Genomic DNA, 20,312 nt, shown 5'->3' with positions numbered 1-20,312 from the left:
TGCAGTTCCCTCTCGATGGGAGAACACAAAAGACATCTACAGGATCACATCAGTCCCAGTTTCTGAGCACAAAAATTAATTGTAAGAATTGTGTGACAGTAAAGATTATTGAAAGTTTGCTTATTCACTATTTATGTGTTCACTGGGCTGCTTGCACTAAGTGATTCTTGATGGAGAGACAGGCAGACAGATAGATAGATTTTATTTGTTCCGTAGGGAGGATTAAAATTTACAGAAGCTCAGGAAAAGGTGTATTTATAAATAGCAAACAACAATCCCCTCCGCAACACACAAAAGAAGTCCTGGCTTAAATAAGAGAGCTGCTGCTGTCGGTCACAGCCTTGTAAGATGTTCTCAGATCAGCTTTATATTTAAAGGCATTGATATCTGAATAGAGCAAGTCCAGCTTGTCGTGTTCACAAATCCCTCATGCTAATTGCAGTTTCTTCGTTCTGATGTCCCCTCAGTTACGTCACCAGCATTCTAGGGCCCGACTGACTCATTCATTACAATTTGAGTACACAGCAAATCATTTCTGTTCCTGAGTTAATAAACATTAAATCAGGGTGACGTAACGCATCTCCTTAGGCAGTAAAATGGACAAATTCAGTCAATATTTAAATGTCTGATTTTAATGACTGCGTCCACTTCTACCTAAACTAAAAAAAAAAAAAAATATGCATACACTTTAAGTATTTAAACATTTAATGATGTTTGTTTTCAACAATAATGCTCCTTATATGTAAAATAATAATATAACAGTATTGTATGTGTGTGCCCTGCGGTGGGCTGGCACCCTGCCCGGGGTTTGTTTCCTGCCTTGTGCTGACCCCCGTGACCCTGTGTTAGAGTAACAACAACAACAACATTTATTTATATAGCACATTTTCATACAAACAGTAGCTCAAAGTGCTTTACATAATAAAGAATAGAAAAAAATAGAAAAATAAAAGACACAATAAGAAAACAAAATAAATCAACATTAATTAACATCGAATAAGAGTAAGGTTCAATGGCCGGGGGGACAGAAAAAAACAAAAAACTCCAGACGGCTGGAGAAAAAATAAAATCTGTAGGGATTCCAGACCATGAGACCGCCCAGTCCCCTCTGGGCAAAATATAGGGTATAGCGGGTTGGACGATGACTGACTGACTGACTGTATGTGTTTCTTGTTTTGTATTTTCTGCACATCCATCCAGAGTCAGTAGGGTGGAAAGATCTGCCATTAGAGATCTGAGAGAGCAGCTTTTTGCACACAGATGTGACCTTTTGAGAGCCTTTGAACAATGCGACAAAACAAAAAAGGGTAAGTACCATTCTTTTTTTTGTTTGAAAAGGGGATGTTGAAGCTTTAAGGCATATGAGCTCACGTGGACAGCCATCAGTGCCTATTGCCAAAGTACTGAAGTGTCCACCCATGTTGTAGGAACATTTCATTACTGTATTTTCTTCCAGACGTTAGACAGCTGAGTGTACGAGGGGGGACCCAAAAATAACTGGAAATATTTTTAAAACGTGTTTAATTTAATTTTCTGTGCAAACTACAATTAGTCTCCATCAAAGTACTCTCCATTGGTGGAAATACACTTATCTAACCGTTTGTTCCATTGTTCGAAACATTTTTTAAATTCGTCTGAAGTAATGCCCATTAATGCTCTGGTCGTTTCTTGTTTTACCTCTTTGACGTCAGCAAAACGCCTTCCTTTCAAGTCTTTTTTCATCCAAGGGAACAAAAAGAAATCACACGGAGCTAAATCCGGTGATTAGGGTGGGTGGTTCAGGGTTGTCATACCGTTTCAATAAGAATAGTTTCTGCAACACTTTTTTCAAGAAGAAAACAAAATTTCACTGCCGCGCGTTGCTCACGATAATCGGCCATCGTAAAAAAACGACGCCCGCACAAAACTACTTTTACAAAATTCACTGAACACAAGCACAACCTTCCAGACTGCTGGGACTTGGCAGACTGACTGGTGAGGAGTGTAACTAGATCGCCCTAGCTTAGTTACATCGCCCAACCACGTATTACAAGTACCAACCTAACAACAACAAAATTCCGGTTATTTTTGGGTCCCCCCTCGTATGTCATGGTGGCACTGGTGTGTTTTTAAAATTTTAAATATTTTTGCTATTCCAGTTGTCTCCTTTATCCATGTTCTTTGATATTCAAATACTGAAGGAATAAACATCTTTACTTTCTTTAAGTTGAGAGGCAATAAATAGATTATTAATGTACAGCAGTCACACATATTTTGCTACTCTTAAAAACGTAAACACGAGGAATCTCCAACAGTCCAACAATGGCTCAAAATGCTCATTAGTGGGGGAATAACCATCAAACCCCAAGAGAAAGCACAATGCAAAATACACAGAAGGCAATTCCTTCAAAATAGGCAACCCTAATAGCAAACAGAGTCCCAATATGAGATCCAAAGAATGGCCAAGAGGCCACAAATCCAGTAATAGACAAAAAGTGCAGTATAACTGAAAGAGAAACTCGCCAACACCACGAGCACATTTACAACGACCTACAAGGGCCTGTGGGTTTTCCGCAGCCTTTAGTGAACGGATGTAATATTGAAATGCGCTGTAACATGCTACAGGTGCTGTTTTAACTAAATAAAGCTGCCTTGTGACATTTTGATTTACTTACGTTAACAAAACCTTCCTTTATTCCTTCACATTGTTTCTGTCTCCTCTACCTTTAAGGTAAGATCTCCTTGAACGACTGGGCAAACACTGTGGAGTCTGTCATGCAGTTGGGTCTACCTTGGAGGATCTTGCGCTCCCAGCTTGTGCCCAACACTACTGATGGCCATATTGACTATCAAGCTTGGTTTGAACACCTTGCCATTGAACAGCCCATCAAAGAGGTATGCGCAGTAATGGTGTCCCTTTCAGTCTCTTCAGATTGAGTCGTTCTTTCCTCTCAGAAATATTACAATATGCAGAACCTTTCAGGGTGAAAGCATTTTTAGTAATTTACTTTCATTACAGTTTTTCCTTCCTTGCTGTTTGATTCACAGCTCAAAAATCTTTTCCAGCTTCTATGTTGTCACCACTAGCAGACATGTAAAAATAAAAATTAAAACTGATATATAGAAAATGTGTCACAGTCAGCATCAACTGGGACAAAAATGAAAACAACAAAAAGGTACAAAGAGGCCCACACTTAATATGAAAAAGGAGTGGTCTTACAGATGAGCATGCAATGCTACATAAACACATGCGAGTGCCTGCAATTATTTAACTAGCTACTAAAGAGCAAACAAAATGAGAACAAGAGAAACACACACTTAGGCCGGAGTTATACTTCACGCGACGCGACACATGCAGCAGCAGACGCTACTGCTACGTACTTTACGTAAATCTGGAGAATCCAGCAGGTGGCACTGCAAGATATCATCACGGTGAGAACAGATTTGGCTTCGCTGTGTTGTGAATTGCCTGGAACACACATTAAATTCCGACGACACCTTACCGCAATATCTCAGAAAAGGATGTTTAATGATTAAATCCATCAGTCCAGGGATTTGTCCATTTCAGCTAGCATTGGGCACGAGGTAGAAACAATCCCTGGACGAGGCATCAGCCCATCGCAAGGTGACAAGCACTCACATACACTGGCGTTATTTTAGTGTCACCAAATCTGCATATCTTTGGAAGGAAACCCCAGAGCACACTGAGGAAACCCAGCAGGAAAACATGCAAACTCCAGGCAGGGAATACCAGCGGCGTGACTCCCTGTGAGACAGCAGCGCTACCTCTCCACCACTGTGTCACCCCCATGTGTGTAATTATTAAACGTATTCATTATTTAAGTGAAATTAACGATTTATCTGTAAAATGTAACATACATACTTTAATGCATTTCATTATGAAATTGATATCAAGTATAAATCTAAGGATTCTAAATGTGCAGAGAATTGGAATCTCATACATGTAATGTGTTCTGTGTGGCGACCTATTGCTGTTTGCCGCTGCTATCAGGACCGGAGGAAGCACCAGAAAAAAAGACGGCACAGAAGACAGTACAGTGGTGTGAAAAACTATTTGCCCCCTTCCTGATTTCTTATTCTTTTGCATGTTTGTCACACAAAATGTTTCTGATCATCAAACACATTTAACCATTAGTCAAATATAACACAAGTAAACACAAAATGCAGTTTTTAAATGATGGTTTTTATTATTTAGGGAGAAAAAAAATCCAAACCTACATGGCCCTGTGTGAAAAAGTAACTGCCCCCTTGTTAAAAAATAACCTAACTGTGGTGTATCACACCTGAGTTCAATTTCCGTAGCCACCCCAGGCCTGATTACTGCCACACCTGTTTCAATCAAGAAATCACTTAAACAGGAGCTGCCTGACACAGAGAAGTAGACCAAAAGCACCTCAAAAGCTAGACATCATGCCAAGATCCAAAGAAATTCAGGAACAAATGAGAACAGAAGTAATTGAGATCTATCAGTCTGGTAAAGGTTATAAAGCCATTTCTAAAGCTTTGGGACTCCAGCGAACCACAGTGAGAGCCATTATCCACAAATGGCAAAACATGGAACAGTGGTGAACCTTCCCAGGAGTGGCCGGCCGACCAAAATTACCCCAAGAGCGCAGAGACGACTCATCCGAGAGGTCACAAAAGACCCCAGGACAACGTCTAAAGAACTGCAGGCCTCACTTGCCTCAATTAAGGTCAGTGTTCACGACTCCACCATAAGAAAGAGACTGGGCAAAAACGGCCTGCATGGCAGATTTCCAAGACGCAAACCACTGTTAAGCAAAAAGAACATTAGGGCTCGTCTCAATTTTGCTAAGAAACATCTCAAAAATACCTTGTGGACTGCTGAGACAAAAGTTGAACTTTTTGGAAGGCAAATGTCCCGTTACATCTCGTGTAAAAGGAACACAGCATTTCAGAAAAAGAATATCATACCAACAGTAAAATATGGTGGTGGTAGTGTGATGGTCTGGGGTTGTTTTGCTGCTTCAGGACCTGGAAGGCTTTCTGTGATAGATGGAACCATGAATTCTACTGTCTACCAAAAAATCCTGAAGGAGAATGTCCGGCCATCTGTTTGTCAACTCAAGCTGAAGCGATCTTGGGTGCTGCAACAGGACAATGACCCAAAACACACCAGCAAATCCACCCCTGAATGGCTGAAGAAAAACAAAATGAAGACTTTGGAGTGGCCTAGTCAAAGTCCTGACCTGAATCCAATTGAGATGCTATGGCATGACCTTAAAAAGGCGGTTCATGCTAGAAAACCCTCAAATAAAGCTGAATTACAACAATTCTACAAAGATGAGTGGGCCAAAATTCCTCCAGAGCGCTGTAAAAGACTCATTGCAAGTTATCGCAAATGCTTGATTGCAGTTATTGCTGCTAAGGGTGGCCCAACCAGTTATTAGGTTCAAGGGGCAATTACTTTTTCACACAGGGCCATGTAGGTTTGGATTTTTTTTTCTCCCTAAATAATAAAAACCATCATTTAAAAACTGCCTTTTGTGTTTATTTGTGTTATATTTGACTAATGGTTAAAAGTGTTTGATGATTAGAAACATTTTGTGTGACAAACATGCAAAAGAATAAGAAATCAGGAAGGGGGCAAATAGTTTTTGAGACTTGAGTCTGTATGTGAGACTTTTAAAATGTATCGTGTCATTACGATCAGGAATATGCGATGCTTGAATATAAAAGAAACCACAAATGTATTTGTATGTCGGCATTTTGCTTCACTGCATCGAACCATTCATCAAACATCGAAGTGCGCACACCGATCTCATAGGATCCGTAAAGCTTTCTGTCACATGTAGATAATAAACAGAGACTCAGACGTCACATTCCAACTTTTAGCACCGTGAGCCCCCCGACTTTTTGCTGGTACTGCAACTCGCGCACGCGCCTCATTAATTTCTGAGGACCTGCTAAGAGGATGCATCAAATGAAGCTGGGAACACATGGCAGCCATGATACGGGCACGTATGCATTCTGAGCGTGAAGTATAAATGAGCCCTTAAGCAGCCCCAGAATCCGAACTAGTGAATATATTTTAAATTTGAAAACTTCAGATCTCGCCATTGAGCTTTCTGCTAATTCAGTCATCAGACCCTGCACAGGCATAAACCTCATACAGAACTGAAAAGGTGCGACCAGAAAGTGGTGAGACAGAAGGAGCAGATGGTGTTGTGCTCAGTAATAAATATTGACTGTCTAAAATTCAATACACAAACACAAGAATCAAAGTCAAACAAATAAGAGGTCTTCACGCTAAAGTCTTCTCATCAGCGACTCTCAGCTTCCACTAACACTGAATAGAAATGCCAAATGTTTTGAAAGAAAGAGATCCAATACACAAATGGCAGAAGCCATGCACCACTGTCTGCCAGACTTTGGACACGATGACCCAATACTGTATGTGATGTAGAGAAGAAAGTCCAGTTTGTTGTTTCCTCTAGTGGAACATGACAGACACATACTGGTGGAAGTCCTTCAGATCTGGACACCTCTAAGTCCACCACCAGAAAGAAAGAATTTCTAATAGTCGAGCGATTACATCAAATATGTGTTGGACAGACGGTTACGTAAATCTGCAGTGCATCAGTGAGAGGAGACTTACTGTCGCAAATATCCGATAATCTGAAGTAATGCTGTTTGTGTAAGTTGTAAGAAATGCCATTATGGGTCAGTCACTCCTCAGAATGTCTTAAAAAGGCAGCAACAGCCCTTGAAAGACATTAAGGACGTGGCTTGTTCATTGAGCAATGCTCCTTTCATTTGTTGTGTTTGCTTCTGCAAGGATAATTGTTACGTAACGACCACCATCATGTACACCTTTAAGCATGACATTGCCTGTGTTTTTTTTCTTTCATATTAATATAATCTGCATCTCATCCAGAGTTGATTCCTGATGTGTGCCAAATGCCCTCGGGATATGAATCTCTTCCACATGGCCCACTTCTGGAATAAGCAAGTTAAGAAAATGGAAGGATGGATAGTTTACTGCAGCTTTGTAAGCAAACCGTATCAGTGATGCCATTTTTGTATGCTTTATGCTTATACATTAACAATGCATTCAGCATGCTGATAAATTGATTTCTTATATCCTACAACTAACTATTCATATATTCTTGAATATGTTAAACCCATCTTGTAATTACAAAATTCAAAATGAATGCTTAAATATAATCCCGGTTTACCAGAATTAGCCATTTTGCTGATCTATTTTTCTGCTGGTTAGCATAGCTTTGAGGTGGTGACCATTCCAGCAATGGTGGGCACAAAACACAATTACACACCAATAGCAGGCTCACACTAGTCAAAGGGGAAAAAAAAAGAAAAAGATGCCCGGATGATAGACTTTATTATTTTATGCCTAATCAATGTGCTTTCTCTTACTGTATCGGTTTTTTGCCTTTCCTCGTCACGATGAAGGAGAAGTTTTTCTCCTCAATGCAACCCCAGGTGTATTTAAGTAAACACATTTTTATTAGTGATTTTGACTTCTTTTTTTAAACAAAAGAAATAATGTATTACTTGTTTATAAACATTTGCTTTTAATAAGTGCCACATGACACTAAAATTGAATTTAACGGGTTAACTACAAGGATGAACAGATTACAATCTACTGTACATATGAAGCTTTCCATTGTTTGGCCATAAAATGTACCTCATTATACGTGCTGTGTTTCTTATTTATTATATATTATATATACAGTGTGTATGGAAAAGAATCACCCCTTTCGAAATATTCTCATTTTGTTTTGCTTTACAGAATTAAATGAAAACACGCAAATCAATATTTTTCCAGCTTTACTTACTCAATGCAGTCTACAACATCCAAGTGAAAGATATCACAGCTACAGAAAAATTATAAAAAATAAAAAACAAGAATTCCTGAGATTAATAAAGGATCCCCCCTCCCCTCCTAAACTCAATCAGGTGTCAGTGCCCACCATTTCCATTGCCCACCTGTGGTCAGTTGTAATCTGAGTGAAGCTGTTCCTGGTCCATTCATTTTTATGCTGTATTGAGGATTTGTTCTGTTCTGTGTATTGTGTTGTGTTGTATTGACACCCACTGCACGCCCAACCTACCTGGAAAGGGGTCTCTCTTTGAACTGCCATTCCCAAGGTTTATTGGGAGTTTTTCCTTGTCTTCTCAGACAGAGAGGGGCCTGTTAAAGCCCATTGCGGCACTTCCTGTGCGATTTTGGGCTATACATTGTATTGATTCTCTTGCTTGGTAGGGCAACTGACAGCAAACAGCTGACTATGGGTGGCCAGCCACTTTCAAAAGATCTCGGGGATAGAGTTGTGGACAGACATAAGGCAGGCAGGAGATGGAGACAAAAAATTCTCAAAGGCTTTATCAATCCCAAGGAGCGCAGTAAAGTCCGTAATAAAGAAGTAGCGAGTGTTTGGTACTACGAGGACCCTCCCTTGATCCAGCCGTCCCTCGAAACTGGATGGAAGAGCAAGGAGGAAACTGGTAAGAGAGGCTACCAAGAGGCCACTTTGAAGGAGTTGCAGGATTTGATGGCAAAGAGTGGTCATTAATGGTGTGCACGTGACAACAATTTCAGAAGCGCTCCACAATTTTGGCTTGTTATGGAGGGTCACAAGGAAAAAGCCACTTCTCAAGAAAGGCCACATTAAGAACCATTTTGGGCTGTACAAAAATAAATTGCATTGTATTGATTCTCTTGCTTGCTTGGCATTTGCCAGAATGAACCTTGAAGATTCTGATGCCAAGTGGAAAAAGGTCTTAAGGTCAGATGAGACCAAATTCGAACTATTTGCCCTCAATACCAAATGATACACCAATGCAGCTCACCATCCACAACACACCACACCTACAGGAAAGCATGGAGGTGGCAGCATCCTGTTGTGGGGGTGTTTCTCTGCCACAGGGCCTAGGGCTCTCGTTAGGGTGGAAGGAAGAATGGATGGGGCTAAATACTGTCAAAGTCTTGAGGAAAACCTGCTACCTTCTGCCAGAGAGTTGAAGATGGGCAGAATATTCACTTTTCAACACGACAACAACCCGAAACACACAGCAAAATTGACCACACAGTGGCTGAAAGAGAGAAAAGTGAATGCCCTGGTGTGGCCCAGTCAGAGCCCAGACCTAAATCTGTAGAAAGATTTAAAGATAGCAGTCCACCAACACTCACCATTCAATTTGACTGAACTTGAACAGTTCTGTAAAGAAGAGTGGGCGCTCACTCTAGATGTGCAGAGCTGATAGAGAAAAATCTCGACAGACTCAAGGCTGTCAATAAAGCAAAAAGGGATTCAACAAAACGACATGGACATTGGGGGGGTGATCCTTTACTAATCTCAGAATGTCTTGTTTTTGATTTTTGAACTGTAGCTGTGATATCTTTCACTTGGTTGCATTGAGTAAATAAAGCTGGGAAGCGCACAGGAAATATCCGCACAGAAAAAAGCGCACGGGAAATAACCGCACACGGAAAAATACGCACGTGGAAAAAAGCACACGGTGGCGACATACAACTATTACAAATATAAAATATACACCACCTATACTGCTAGACACTTTTTATTATAATAAAATATAAACGATTAACACACCCTAATTAACAGTATTATTGTAAATTAGCTATTATCCTCAAGTAAGACAATTTGTCCTCAGTTTCGTTATATTTTTCTACAGAGCTGACAACAAGCGCGTAAAGTTGTCTGTATTTCCTTTTGGTGGCTCCAGTCCGTTAGCTTGGGCGTTCACTAAAGTGAGTTTATGGCATGCTAAACCCCTCCGCAATCCATCGAAAAGCATCCATATGCTCGGATGACTGCAATGAAATAGGGAGTTTAAGGCATTGCAGAACCCTTCGCAACAATTACTAGTTCTTGGCGTTTCGTCAAGAGCGGCATCGTAATGGTTCCATGTTCTTGGAGGGAATTGAGGACATCTTCCTGCGGCACCATCTATATAGGTGGGAAAAAAAATATACGAGGACATTGTTGAGCTTCTCTTCATCAGGAAAAGTTTCTGCTAGCCTGTTAAAAGTATTTCTTACATCCTCTAATGGAACGAAAGATAATGCAGCAAGGGATTTTAGCATTAATTTTGTCAACTTGCCTTGCTCGAAAGCAAACAAATTAAAACATACAAGCTTATAAATATGTTTAGTGAACAATTATACAATTTCGTTTATTGCGATGTATAACATTTTTTTTCGTTGCATCTACGTCTTTGCCATTTGCACATTTTTCCATGTGCGCATTTATCTACGTGCGGTTTTACCCGTGCGCGCATTTTTCCGTGTGCAGTTATTTCCCGTGCGCTTCTTTCCGGCCACCGTTCATTTAATGCTGTAAAGCAAAAAAATGGGAATATTTCAAGGGGGTTCTTTTCTATACCCACTGTATAACGCTGTTTAGCTGTTAGGAAGTGTGTTGTTACGTTTTGGGTACACACTGTATTTTTTAACTTAACTTTCATATTCAGAGTAGAATAAAGAAATTCGCACCTGCTTTTTACCTCATGTAACCGGCTATTTTCTTCATTTTCATCCAATTTCCTCGTCATTTCTCCACGGCCCTGAAGACACCACAGTCATCAAGTCTTTTGGAAACGCTTTACAGAAATCGTTCCAACTTGGAAACAATCTTCCGATTAATTGACAGTGACAACTCGGGTGAGTATGGCACCAAGCTTAGGAAAAAAAGGGCATCTTTGGTTGATCATTATATTATTTATATATATTATTTATATATATATATATATATATAGCGCTTCAGATCGGCGTTCCCAGACTTATTTTCAGTGCTCATTCATTCATATTAAGTCTTTTTGTCTGCAGTTGAGATAACTAAATTTGAGATTCAGAGATTGGAATATTGATGCAGATAGATTCCTCTAAAGCAGTTCTGTCGCTTTTAAAAGATAACCTTAAAGGATGTATAATTCTATTTGCCATTAGTTTTTTGCTTCCATCAATGATTTAGAAAATTCTAATTCAATAAATCAGAAGTTAATCCTTGTACAAACTGCAGGCCTGACTTAACAACAGAAAAAAAAGGCACACTGAAAACAGACTGAATATGAAAAATGCAAAACACAAATATGGAAGGGAAAAAAGGGAACGGCATCAGATGTAACTAAATGTACCAGACTGTGCAGACAGTCATGTTGCAGATATAAAACTAAATTGGCTTTTAAAAACTATGAAGGAATGCTGTATGGTGAAAACCACAAAACAACAATGAAGGCAATGGCTGGAATGTTGGACCAAGCGATTCCACCACCTTTTCCAACTTCATTGCCCGCCCCTGTCAGTAAACGGAGGGTCTCTCTGTCAGAAACAAAAGTAAAATGGACTCATTCCTAGAAGCTTTCTTTTCAGCTCTATTTCAGTTTTCCTATCCTATTTCCTATATCCGGTGTTACAACAGACACACTGACTGAAGATAATGGTGAAGAAATATTTCCAATGTGGTATTATTTTTAGGATTAAATGTCGAATTTAAAATAACGAAAAGTAAATACAATAAATATCAGCTATTAAAGCAAGTATTTAAACTGTGAACAGAGCAATAGAAGTGACAATGGTAATGGATTATTATTTGCATTAAGTCACAAAAAAAAACTAATCAGTAATTGCAGCACCATCAAAAACTCATGGGCACATGTCACCTAAATTCATCATTGCTAAGCTGATCTCACTACAAGCAGTGCAGATTTGAGTTGGTTGGCTCCAGGACTTTGGTAGGTGAGTGAATTTTGCTTAAAAATGGATGGTAACAACTCGACAGTTCAAGCAATTCAATGCCTCAGGAAGGCCCTCATTAACCAGATCTGACGCAGAGCAAGCTTCAGATTACGAAAAACTGTGTACAGCTGAAAAGTCTCAGAAAGATCCCTATTAAATATATAAATGTGTGTCTTGTGTGCAAAGAGGACATTGTATGTGTTAATAATACACATAACCTGTTACATGGGGGAAAACCTTTCTGGAAAATCAATTACAGTCATATAAAAAAGTTTGGAAACCCCTCTCAGCCTGCATAATAATCTACTTTCAACAAAAAAAAAAGAACAGTGGTATGTCTTTCATTTCCTACAAACATCTGAGTACTGGGGTGTTTTCCAAACAAAGCTTTTTAGTGAAGCAGTATTTAGTTGTATGAAATTAAATCAAATGTGAAAAACTGGCTGTGCAAAAATGTGGGTCCCCTTGTAATTTTGCTGATTTGAATGCATGTAACTACTCAATACTGATTACTTGTAAAAACAAACTGGTTGGATTAGCTTGTTAAGCCTTGAACTTCATAGACAGGAGACTCCAATCATGAGAAAAGGTATTTAAGGTGGTCAATTTCAAGCTGTGCTTCCATTTGACTCTCCTCTGAAGAGTGACAGCATGGGATCCTCAAAGCAACACTCAAAAGATCTGAAAACAAAGATTGTTCAGTATCATGGTTTAGGGTAAGGCTATAAAAAGCTATCTCAGAGGTTTAAACTGTCAGTTTCAACTATAAGAAATGGAATCAGGAAATGGAAGGCCACAGGCACAGTTGCTGTTAAACCTCAGGTCTGGCAGGCGAAGAAAAAAATAGGAGCAGCACATATGCAGGATTGTGAGAATGAACAGACAACCCACAGATCACCTCCAAAGACCTGCAAGAACATCTTGCTACAGAAGGTGTATCTGTACATTGTTCTACAATTCAGCACAATTTGCTTAAAGAATATCTGTATGGCAGGGTGATGAGAAAGAAGCTCACACCACAAACAGAGTTGCTTGTTGTATGCAAATGCTCATTTAGACAAGCCAGATTCATTTTGGAACAAAGTCCTTTGGACTGATGAGACAAAAATTGAGTTATTTGGTCATAATAAAAAGCTCTTTGCATGGCGGAAGAAGAACACCGCATTCCAAGAAAAACACCTGCTACCTACTGTCAAATTTGGTGGAGGTTCCATCATGCTGTGGGGCTGTGTGGTTAGTTCAGGGACCGGGGCCCTTGTTAAAGTCGAGGGTCGGATGAATTCAACCAAATATCAACAAATTCTTCAGGATAATGTTCAAGCATCAATCACAAAGCTGAAGTTACGCAGGGGTTGGATATTCCAACAAGACAATGACCCAAAAACACAGTTGGAAATCTACAAAGGCATTCATGCAGAGGGAGAAGTTCAATGTTCTGGAATGGCCGTCAAAGTCTCGACTTGAATATCTTTGAAAATCTATGGGATGATTTGAAGCAGGTTGTCCATGCTTGGCAGCCATCAAATTTAACTGAACTGGAGAATGTTGTATGGAAGAATGGTCAAAAATACCTCCATCCAGAATCCAGACACTCATCAAATGCTATTGGAGGCGTCCACAGGCTGTTATATTTGCAAAAGGAGGCTCAACTAAGTATTGATGTAATATCTCTGTTGGGGTGCCCAAATGTATGCACCTGTCTAATTTTGTTATGATGCATATTGCATGATTTCTGTTAATCCAATAAACTTAATGTCACTGCTTCCAGAAGGCATGTCATATATGAAAAGGAAGTTGCTGCTTTGAAAGCTCAGACAATGATAAACAAAAATCCAAAGAATTAAGAGGGGTTCCCTAACTTTTTCATATGACTACATATATTGGCATTCAAAGACATCAATGGACTAGTGGGAAGATCGAACGTACCCTGTATGTTGTTGCAGGTGCTGTGTGTGTTCTTTGTTGTTCAGTTAGAAGAGTGAAGGAGTTGATGTATGGTTGAAGGAATTGTCAGCTATATTTCTAATAATCCAAATTGCACTTGAAGTAAATAATGTGTCACAGCCTAATGAAGAGACACGAGAGATGCAGATGAGAACCATGGACAAGGCAGCGCTGCACTCACCTTCTGACTGCATGGCTAAACAAATAACTAAAGAATGTAAATATTACTCCCTAATTGGAAATGCAAACGTGTCATGTCAGAATACAGCATTTTAACACGTAGCACAGCCATTGACCATAATGTACATCTAAACGATTTTTAGTTGTTATGCCATACAGTCAATGATGCAATAGTCAAAATGACAGAAAAATATCAGAGCAAGCATAAGCACTTTCAAAAAAATGTTTTGTGATTTATTATTATTTTTTTTTTTTTAACTTTTTTGAGACCCTCCCCAATGGGGTGACATGCTGAAATGGCTGAAACTCGATTGACGCGTCCGTTGAGGGCTGCTTATCCCTTGCAAAGGCAACCCCAACATTCAGAGAGCCCCACAGAGGCAACGGTGGGCTCACCACCTCCTCGTGCAACGCATCTGGCACCCGGTGAGGCAGGGAACATTGTAAGTCGGCCATTGACCTGGCCCCGGGCCCTGCCTGTGTGCTGTGTGTAGTATAGAGCGGTAGCTCCCGCTGCTCCTGTTTCAAGTGGATTAAAGCTGATTTTCCTGAAGTCCTTAGACGCAGCCTTGTCTTTTGGGTTCAAGACAGCGACTCATGCATCATAATGTGCAGTCAAGTAGCTGAAGTGGTCTAAGTGTGTGTTGGTCTCTGCTGCCACTGTGTTAATTATTACACTTCAGTTACTTTGGCGCACTGAGCTCTTGAATGAATAACAGTAATTTGAGCTTTTTAGTTCCTCTCAGAATCAACTCTTTTGTTCAGTTTCTTTTACGCTCTCCCTTAAAGTGCATGGACTGGAGGAAATTGGGGCAAGATTTTCGAAAGAAACTCTGTGGGCATAAGATTTTAGTTGGTGGATTTCTCTGCTATTTGCTACAAACTTTTTAACAAGTTGTCCACCAGGCATGTATTCTCATTTGAGAATCACATCTAGTCCCATGAGACTAACACAAAGTCGATTTAAGTGTACTTAATTCAGAGACCCCACCAATCGCAAAGTCCTGTGCATTGAGTAGGCAGCCATCGTGTAAATGTTAACAAGCCAACAGCAGGCATGGTGGAGCAATGTTGTCTTGAACAAAAAAGGGAAACAAACAAAGCTCCTTTTCCAGAAAAAAAAAAAAAAAGTTGAACATTTTGGTTTTATTAGTACGAGATATGAGCCCAAATACTACACAATAGGATAACATTTTAGATCACTAAAATCTTACTAAAGAGCCTGGCAAAGGGATATAAACTTTATAAAAAAAATAGACATAAGCAGAACACAGAATCTGTTTACATAGCTTGTATTTTTGTCAGTCTAATCATTCAAGAGCATTAGGAATGTCAGTCACACTGCTGCGTTTCAGTTTGTTCTTGAATGTGTTGGAGTATGTAGTTTAGTAAAACACAAATTGAGTGATAGTTATGAATTTAGCAAATTTCAAATTTTCATTGAACCCATGCCATTAAAGGGGCAATGTATTCCTAAATAGTCACTACTTTGAACAATTCACATTCTAATACAATCAAAAAGCCCAAAAATGAACAGAGGAATATGTTCTCTTTTTTATCATCGCTTAATATACAAAAACGCCTTCTTTCGGAACTAAGAAAGTGAATCACCACCCAATAACTGGAAAAACCTAAAGAGGCTGAACATGCCTGGCAAATATTTGTTTTATTATTCACAGTTCAACACTGACAACATATTGGAGGACACAAATTATACTGTAACAAGTCAAAAGGTTTTTTTCTTTTGAAATTCTGAATTAATTTGAGTAACACGGTAGAGCAGCACAGTGGCTTGTGTTCCTGCCTCACAGCTCCAACAGAATATTTGGGTTTAAATCTTTGCCTAGTCTATGAATATTCGGCATTCTCTCATTACATCTGTCAGGGATCCTCCAATACCCAAAAAGTCCATAGGAGAGGTCAACCGTCAACTCCATACTGAATGTGTATGAGCGAGTGGTCCCTTGCAACAAAGGGGCACCCAACGCTGCCTCCATACACTCTGGAACCCCACAAAGATGAAATGGATGGCATGGGCAGAGTAAACATAAGGAAGGATGGATTCTTTCGAATAGCTTTCATATTTCATCATATACGACAGTGGTGGCTCTGAGGCTAGGGATCTGCACTGGTAATCGGAAGGTTGCCGGTTTGAATCCCGTAAATACCAGAAGAGACTCTGCTCTGTTGGGCCCTTGAGCAAGGCCCTTAACCTACAATTGCTGAGCGCTTTGAGTAGTGAGAAAAGCTCTATATAAATGTAAAGAATTATTATTAATTACTACCTCAATTGTTTCTGCTAATTTCACATGTGTCTGCTCTTTCCTTCTAACATCTGCATTCTGATCTTCCCTCAGGTCTAATTTCTTTTGAAGAATTCCGACAAACTTGGAAGTTGCTCAGCTCCCACCTCAACACAGAAATCAGTGATCAAGCGATTTCTGATTTGGCCCGCAGCATTGACTTCAACAAAGATGGAAATATTGACATCAACGAATTCATGGAGGCATTTCGTCTTGTTGACAGAAATCCTAGCTAAGACAAATGGGAGTCTGCAACTTAGTTTAACAAGAACCATGTCAGAAAAATAGCTCATATTTATAAAAATATTAAGCCAAACTTGGTAAAAGTGACTGTTTTTTTTCTTCCAGAATGGCATTAAGCTCCTAAATATCAGATTACTCTGTAAGAAAAACTGCATTCTGAGAGAAGAATCGCAGCATAGATGCTTGTATTTATATCAGGATAATCTGTTCTGGTATTCATATCAGAAAATTACCCAACATGTCACTTTATGCTTCATTAGACACTATGTAATTGTTGTATTTATTTGTAATTTTGAAATACACAGATGTGTAAAAGTCTGCTTATACAAATGTTATCTGGTGCTAAATCAAAGCCTTATTAGACAACATTTTTAATAGAATGAGCTCTGCAAAAAACTGCTTTGTGCCTCTGAATACCTACATTTAAAACTCAAAAGCCAAGGCTACATTACAGCATTTACAGTACAGATCATGACGTTCATTCAGTTATTATAAATGTACTTACTCTTGTAGAACTGAAAATAAACCTAGGATAAATCTAAATGGTGCAGAATCATACAGGGTGTCCTAAACATGCTCTTCATTACTTTGGTTCTTTCTGCTTGACATCATTTTATTACAAAGAACAAAAATCTTTCAATACTACTCATAATTATGAATATAACTATTTAAAGGAGAATAACTTAGGCATATCTAAAGGGTGTGGGATAACATTCAAAATCACGTTTTTCAATATTTGTAAATGCTCTATACATTGAAATTGTCTAATGGTTTTTCTAATCTAATCGTATTGTTTTTATCTTTCATTCCTACATGACAGATGAGCTTTAGGGTTCTTTAAAAATTGCTATGATACTGCTTATGTAAATTAAGTTTTAGGCTTTGCTGTAAATTGCTGCTTTTAGAGGAGATTAATATTAAAAGGTCTGTGATGAACTGGTGACACTGTCCATATTGGATTCAAGCCTTATACCCATCTCTGCAAGCTCTCTGGAATCCAGACAATGAAAAGCGGCCCCAAGTATAGCCTTGTACAAAATTTAGAACTGTTTGCATGATGAAAGTCACGGTGTTTCAACTGTAAGTGGAATAATGTAAGTGGCTGGAAAAAAGAAATCCACTGTAGCAAACACTGAACAACTGCATATAAGACCTTACCTTGGGTAGGCTGGGGTTGGTAAGCTCTGTCATTATGAACGAGGTACCCCTGAAAAGGAAAAAAAAACAACCAAACAATCTCCAGAGTCACAGAGAAAGAACTTTGATAGAAAATGTGAAATTCCTCAGGAATGCTAACATAGAAGGCAACTGAAAACTCCACTCTGGGTCTGGTGGCAGCCTTAACTAAGTGCAGAGGTCAGGAAATTCATTATATTAGTGCAGTGCCAGGCCCAAACACACAACACAGAATATGACTTTGGAGGGGCCCATGGAAGGCTAGTAAACCTAGGGGCTTACTCAAGAGGGAAGAAACTGCACTGAAAACCTGGCACTTTACATGCTGGTTAGGCGTGAAGAGACTCCCAGATGCACTGAAAGGCACTTAATGTTACACAGCCCTCCACCACAATAAGACAACACTGCAGGGTGCCTGTCTGCCAGTCTCTAACTAGTCTGGTGTCAAATGTCATTGGCAGTAAGGGGTATCAGAAACGCCCAAGAAAGACCAGAGGCAAAGGGGAAAGTTCTCAGCAGAGATAGTGGGAGGTGGGAAAGTGAGTGAGAATTGTGCTTTTCTTTATGAACTTTTATGTTCTATCTTTGCTTATATTGCTCCTGTGTCTTTTGGATAAATAAAAGTCACCATTTTGATACTTCCTTGTCTCTTCTTGGCATGTTATTCCAAACTGGAGTGGAACCATGTTGCATTCACTTTGACATAATAGCTCATAATGGAAAATCCCTCCAAAAACAAGGTCTAAATGAGTTTAGTTGATTCACATGAATTGTATGATAATTCAATAAACAAATTTTATTTTATCTGCTTTTTATTCCAGAGCATTTTTTAAAAACATTATTTACAATTTTTTTGATTAGGTTTTAAAGTTTTTACCCCAAGACTGATTGTTTCTTGTGTGAAGACAAATATACCTTGGTACTGGCAAAAAAAGATTTAGAGAAAATCTTACTGATTTTGTTTGCCCAAAAAAAAAAAAACATTTTGAAAATGTTCAGTGTAACTACTGTTGTGGAATTACTTTTTGTTTTTAAAGACTGACGTACTTAGTAATGGTTATAATATGCAGGATTATTCAACCTTGTTCAATGGATCAATTATTGCCAGAGGCTGATGCAGGGCGTTAATGTATTGAAAACATGCCCTTACAATCTCTTGGCATCCATCATTCTGATACACACAATTAACATGAAATAAGACATGGTAAAACACATGACACTGAAAAAATTGCCAGTTACAAGGTACTATAAGTACACATTTTTAACAGCCTTTGTCCCTAAGCAAGTGAGCAGAATACCCAAAGAAAGCCACCAATGCTTGATGTTGCTGTCAGCTGAATATTCCTCCTCTCATGTGTCCACTGTCTTGAAGCCCATTTTCTATCAGCTTTATATCCTCCAGGTCATCCTTAATGACGCTTATCAAATGGCTTATTCCTTCCTGCTGCAGCTTTAGGTGCTATAGGAAAAATAAGACTCATGAGGAACAGAACTCTATAAATTATCTATAAATTAAAAGAAAACTGCTTAATAATTTTACGATATCCAGTCATATGAAAAAGTTTGGGAACCCCTCTCAGCCTGCATAATTTACTGTACTTTCAACAAAAAAAGAGAACAGTGGTATGGCTTTCATTTCCTAGGAACATCTGAGTACTGGGGTGTTTTCCAAACAAAGCTTTTTAGCGAGGCAGTATTTAGTTGTATGAAATTAAATCAAATGTGAAAAACTGGATGTGCAAAAATGTGGGTCCCCTTGTAATTTTGCTGATTTGAATGCATGTAACTACTCAATACTGATTACTTGCAACACCAAATTGGTTGGATTAGCTCGTTAAGCCTTGAACTTCACAGACAGGTGTGTCCAATCATGAGAAAAGGTATTTAAGGTGGTCAATTTCAAGTTGTGCTTCCCTTTGACTCTCCTCTGAAGAGTGACAGACAGCATGGGATTCTCAAAACAACTCTCAAAAGATCTGAAAACAAAGATTCTTCAGTATCCTGGTTTAGGGGAAGGCTACAAAAAGCTATCTTAGAGGTTTAAATGGTCAGTTTCAACTATAAGGAATGGAATCAGGAAATGGAAGACCACAGGCACAGTTCATGTTAAACCTCAGGTCTGGCAGGCCAAGAAAAATACAGGAGCGGCATATGCGCAGGATTGTGAGAATGAACAGACAACCCACAGATCACCTCCAAAGACCTGCAAGAACATCTTGCTACAGATGGTGTATCTGTACATTGTTCTACAATTCAGCGCAGTTTGCACAAAGAACATCTGTATGGCAGGGTGATGAGAAAGAAGCCGTTTCTGCACTCACGCCACAAACAGAGTCGCTTTTTGTATGCAATTGCTCATTTAGACAAGCCAGATTCATTTTGGAACAAAGTGTTTTGGACTGATAGGACAAAAATTTAGTTATTTGGTCATAAAAAAAAACACTTTGCATGGCAGAAGAACAACACAGCGTTCCAAGAAAAACACCTGCTACCTACTGTCAAATTTGGTGGAGGTTCCAGCATGCTGTGGGGCTGTGTGGCTAGTTCAAGGACTGGGGCCTTTGTTAAAGTCGAGGGCCGGATGAATTCAACCCAATATCAACAAATTCTTCAGGATAATGTTCAAGCATCAGTCAAAAAGTTGAAGTTACGCAGGGGTTGGATATTCCAACAAGACAATGACCCAAAACATAGTTGGAAATCTACAAAGGCATTCATGCAGAGGG

The 20,312-nt window shown here is 39.2% G+C and overlaps 2 protein-coding genes across 5 annotated transcripts in view; one reads left to right on the top strand and one right to left on the bottom strand.

Moving 5' to 3' along the window:
- Nucleotides 1-16,403, top strand: part of LOC120528714 (serine/threonine-protein phosphatase with EF-hands 2-like) — a 71,011-nt gene extending 54,608 nt beyond the window's left edge. Inside the window, exons 14-17 of the mRNA XM_039752870.1 lie at nucleotides 1,201-1,307; nucleotides 2,711-2,874; nucleotides 10,576-10,666; nucleotides 16,222-16,403. Coding sequence (XP_039608804.1) covers nucleotides 1,201-1,307; nucleotides 2,711-2,874; nucleotides 10,576-10,666; nucleotides 16,222-16,403 — 544 coding nt within the window. The remainder of the gene's footprint in view (nucleotides 1-1,200; nucleotides 1,308-2,710; nucleotides 2,875-10,575; nucleotides 10,667-16,221) is intronic.
- Nucleotides 16,404-18,434: 2,031 nt separating this feature from the next.
- nup54 (nucleoporin 54) overlaps nucleotides 18,435-20,312 on the bottom strand; it is a 71,286-nt gene continuing 69,408 nt past the window's right edge. For 3 of the 4 annotated variants that reach the window (XM_039750780.1, XM_039750782.1, XM_039750781.1), the window contains one exon: nucleotides 18,917-19,045. In XM_039750780.1, coding sequence (XP_039606714.1) covers nucleotides 18,917-19,045 — 129 coding nt within the window. Of the gene's footprint in view, nucleotides 19,046-20,312 lie in introns of all 4 variants that reach the window. The other variant, XM_039750779.1, reaches the window with a different exon arrangement.

This window comes from Polypterus senegalus, chromosome 4 (assembly GCF_016835505.1).
Source record: "Polypterus senegalus isolate Bchr_013 chromosome 4, ASM1683550v1, whole genome shotgun sequence".
NCBI classification, from domain to species: Eukaryota; Metazoa; Chordata; class Cladistia; order Polypteriformes; family Polypteridae; genus Polypterus; species Polypterus senegalus.
Note: the sequence above shows the minus strand (reverse complement) of the source record. Positions and strands in the feature narration are given on the sequence as shown.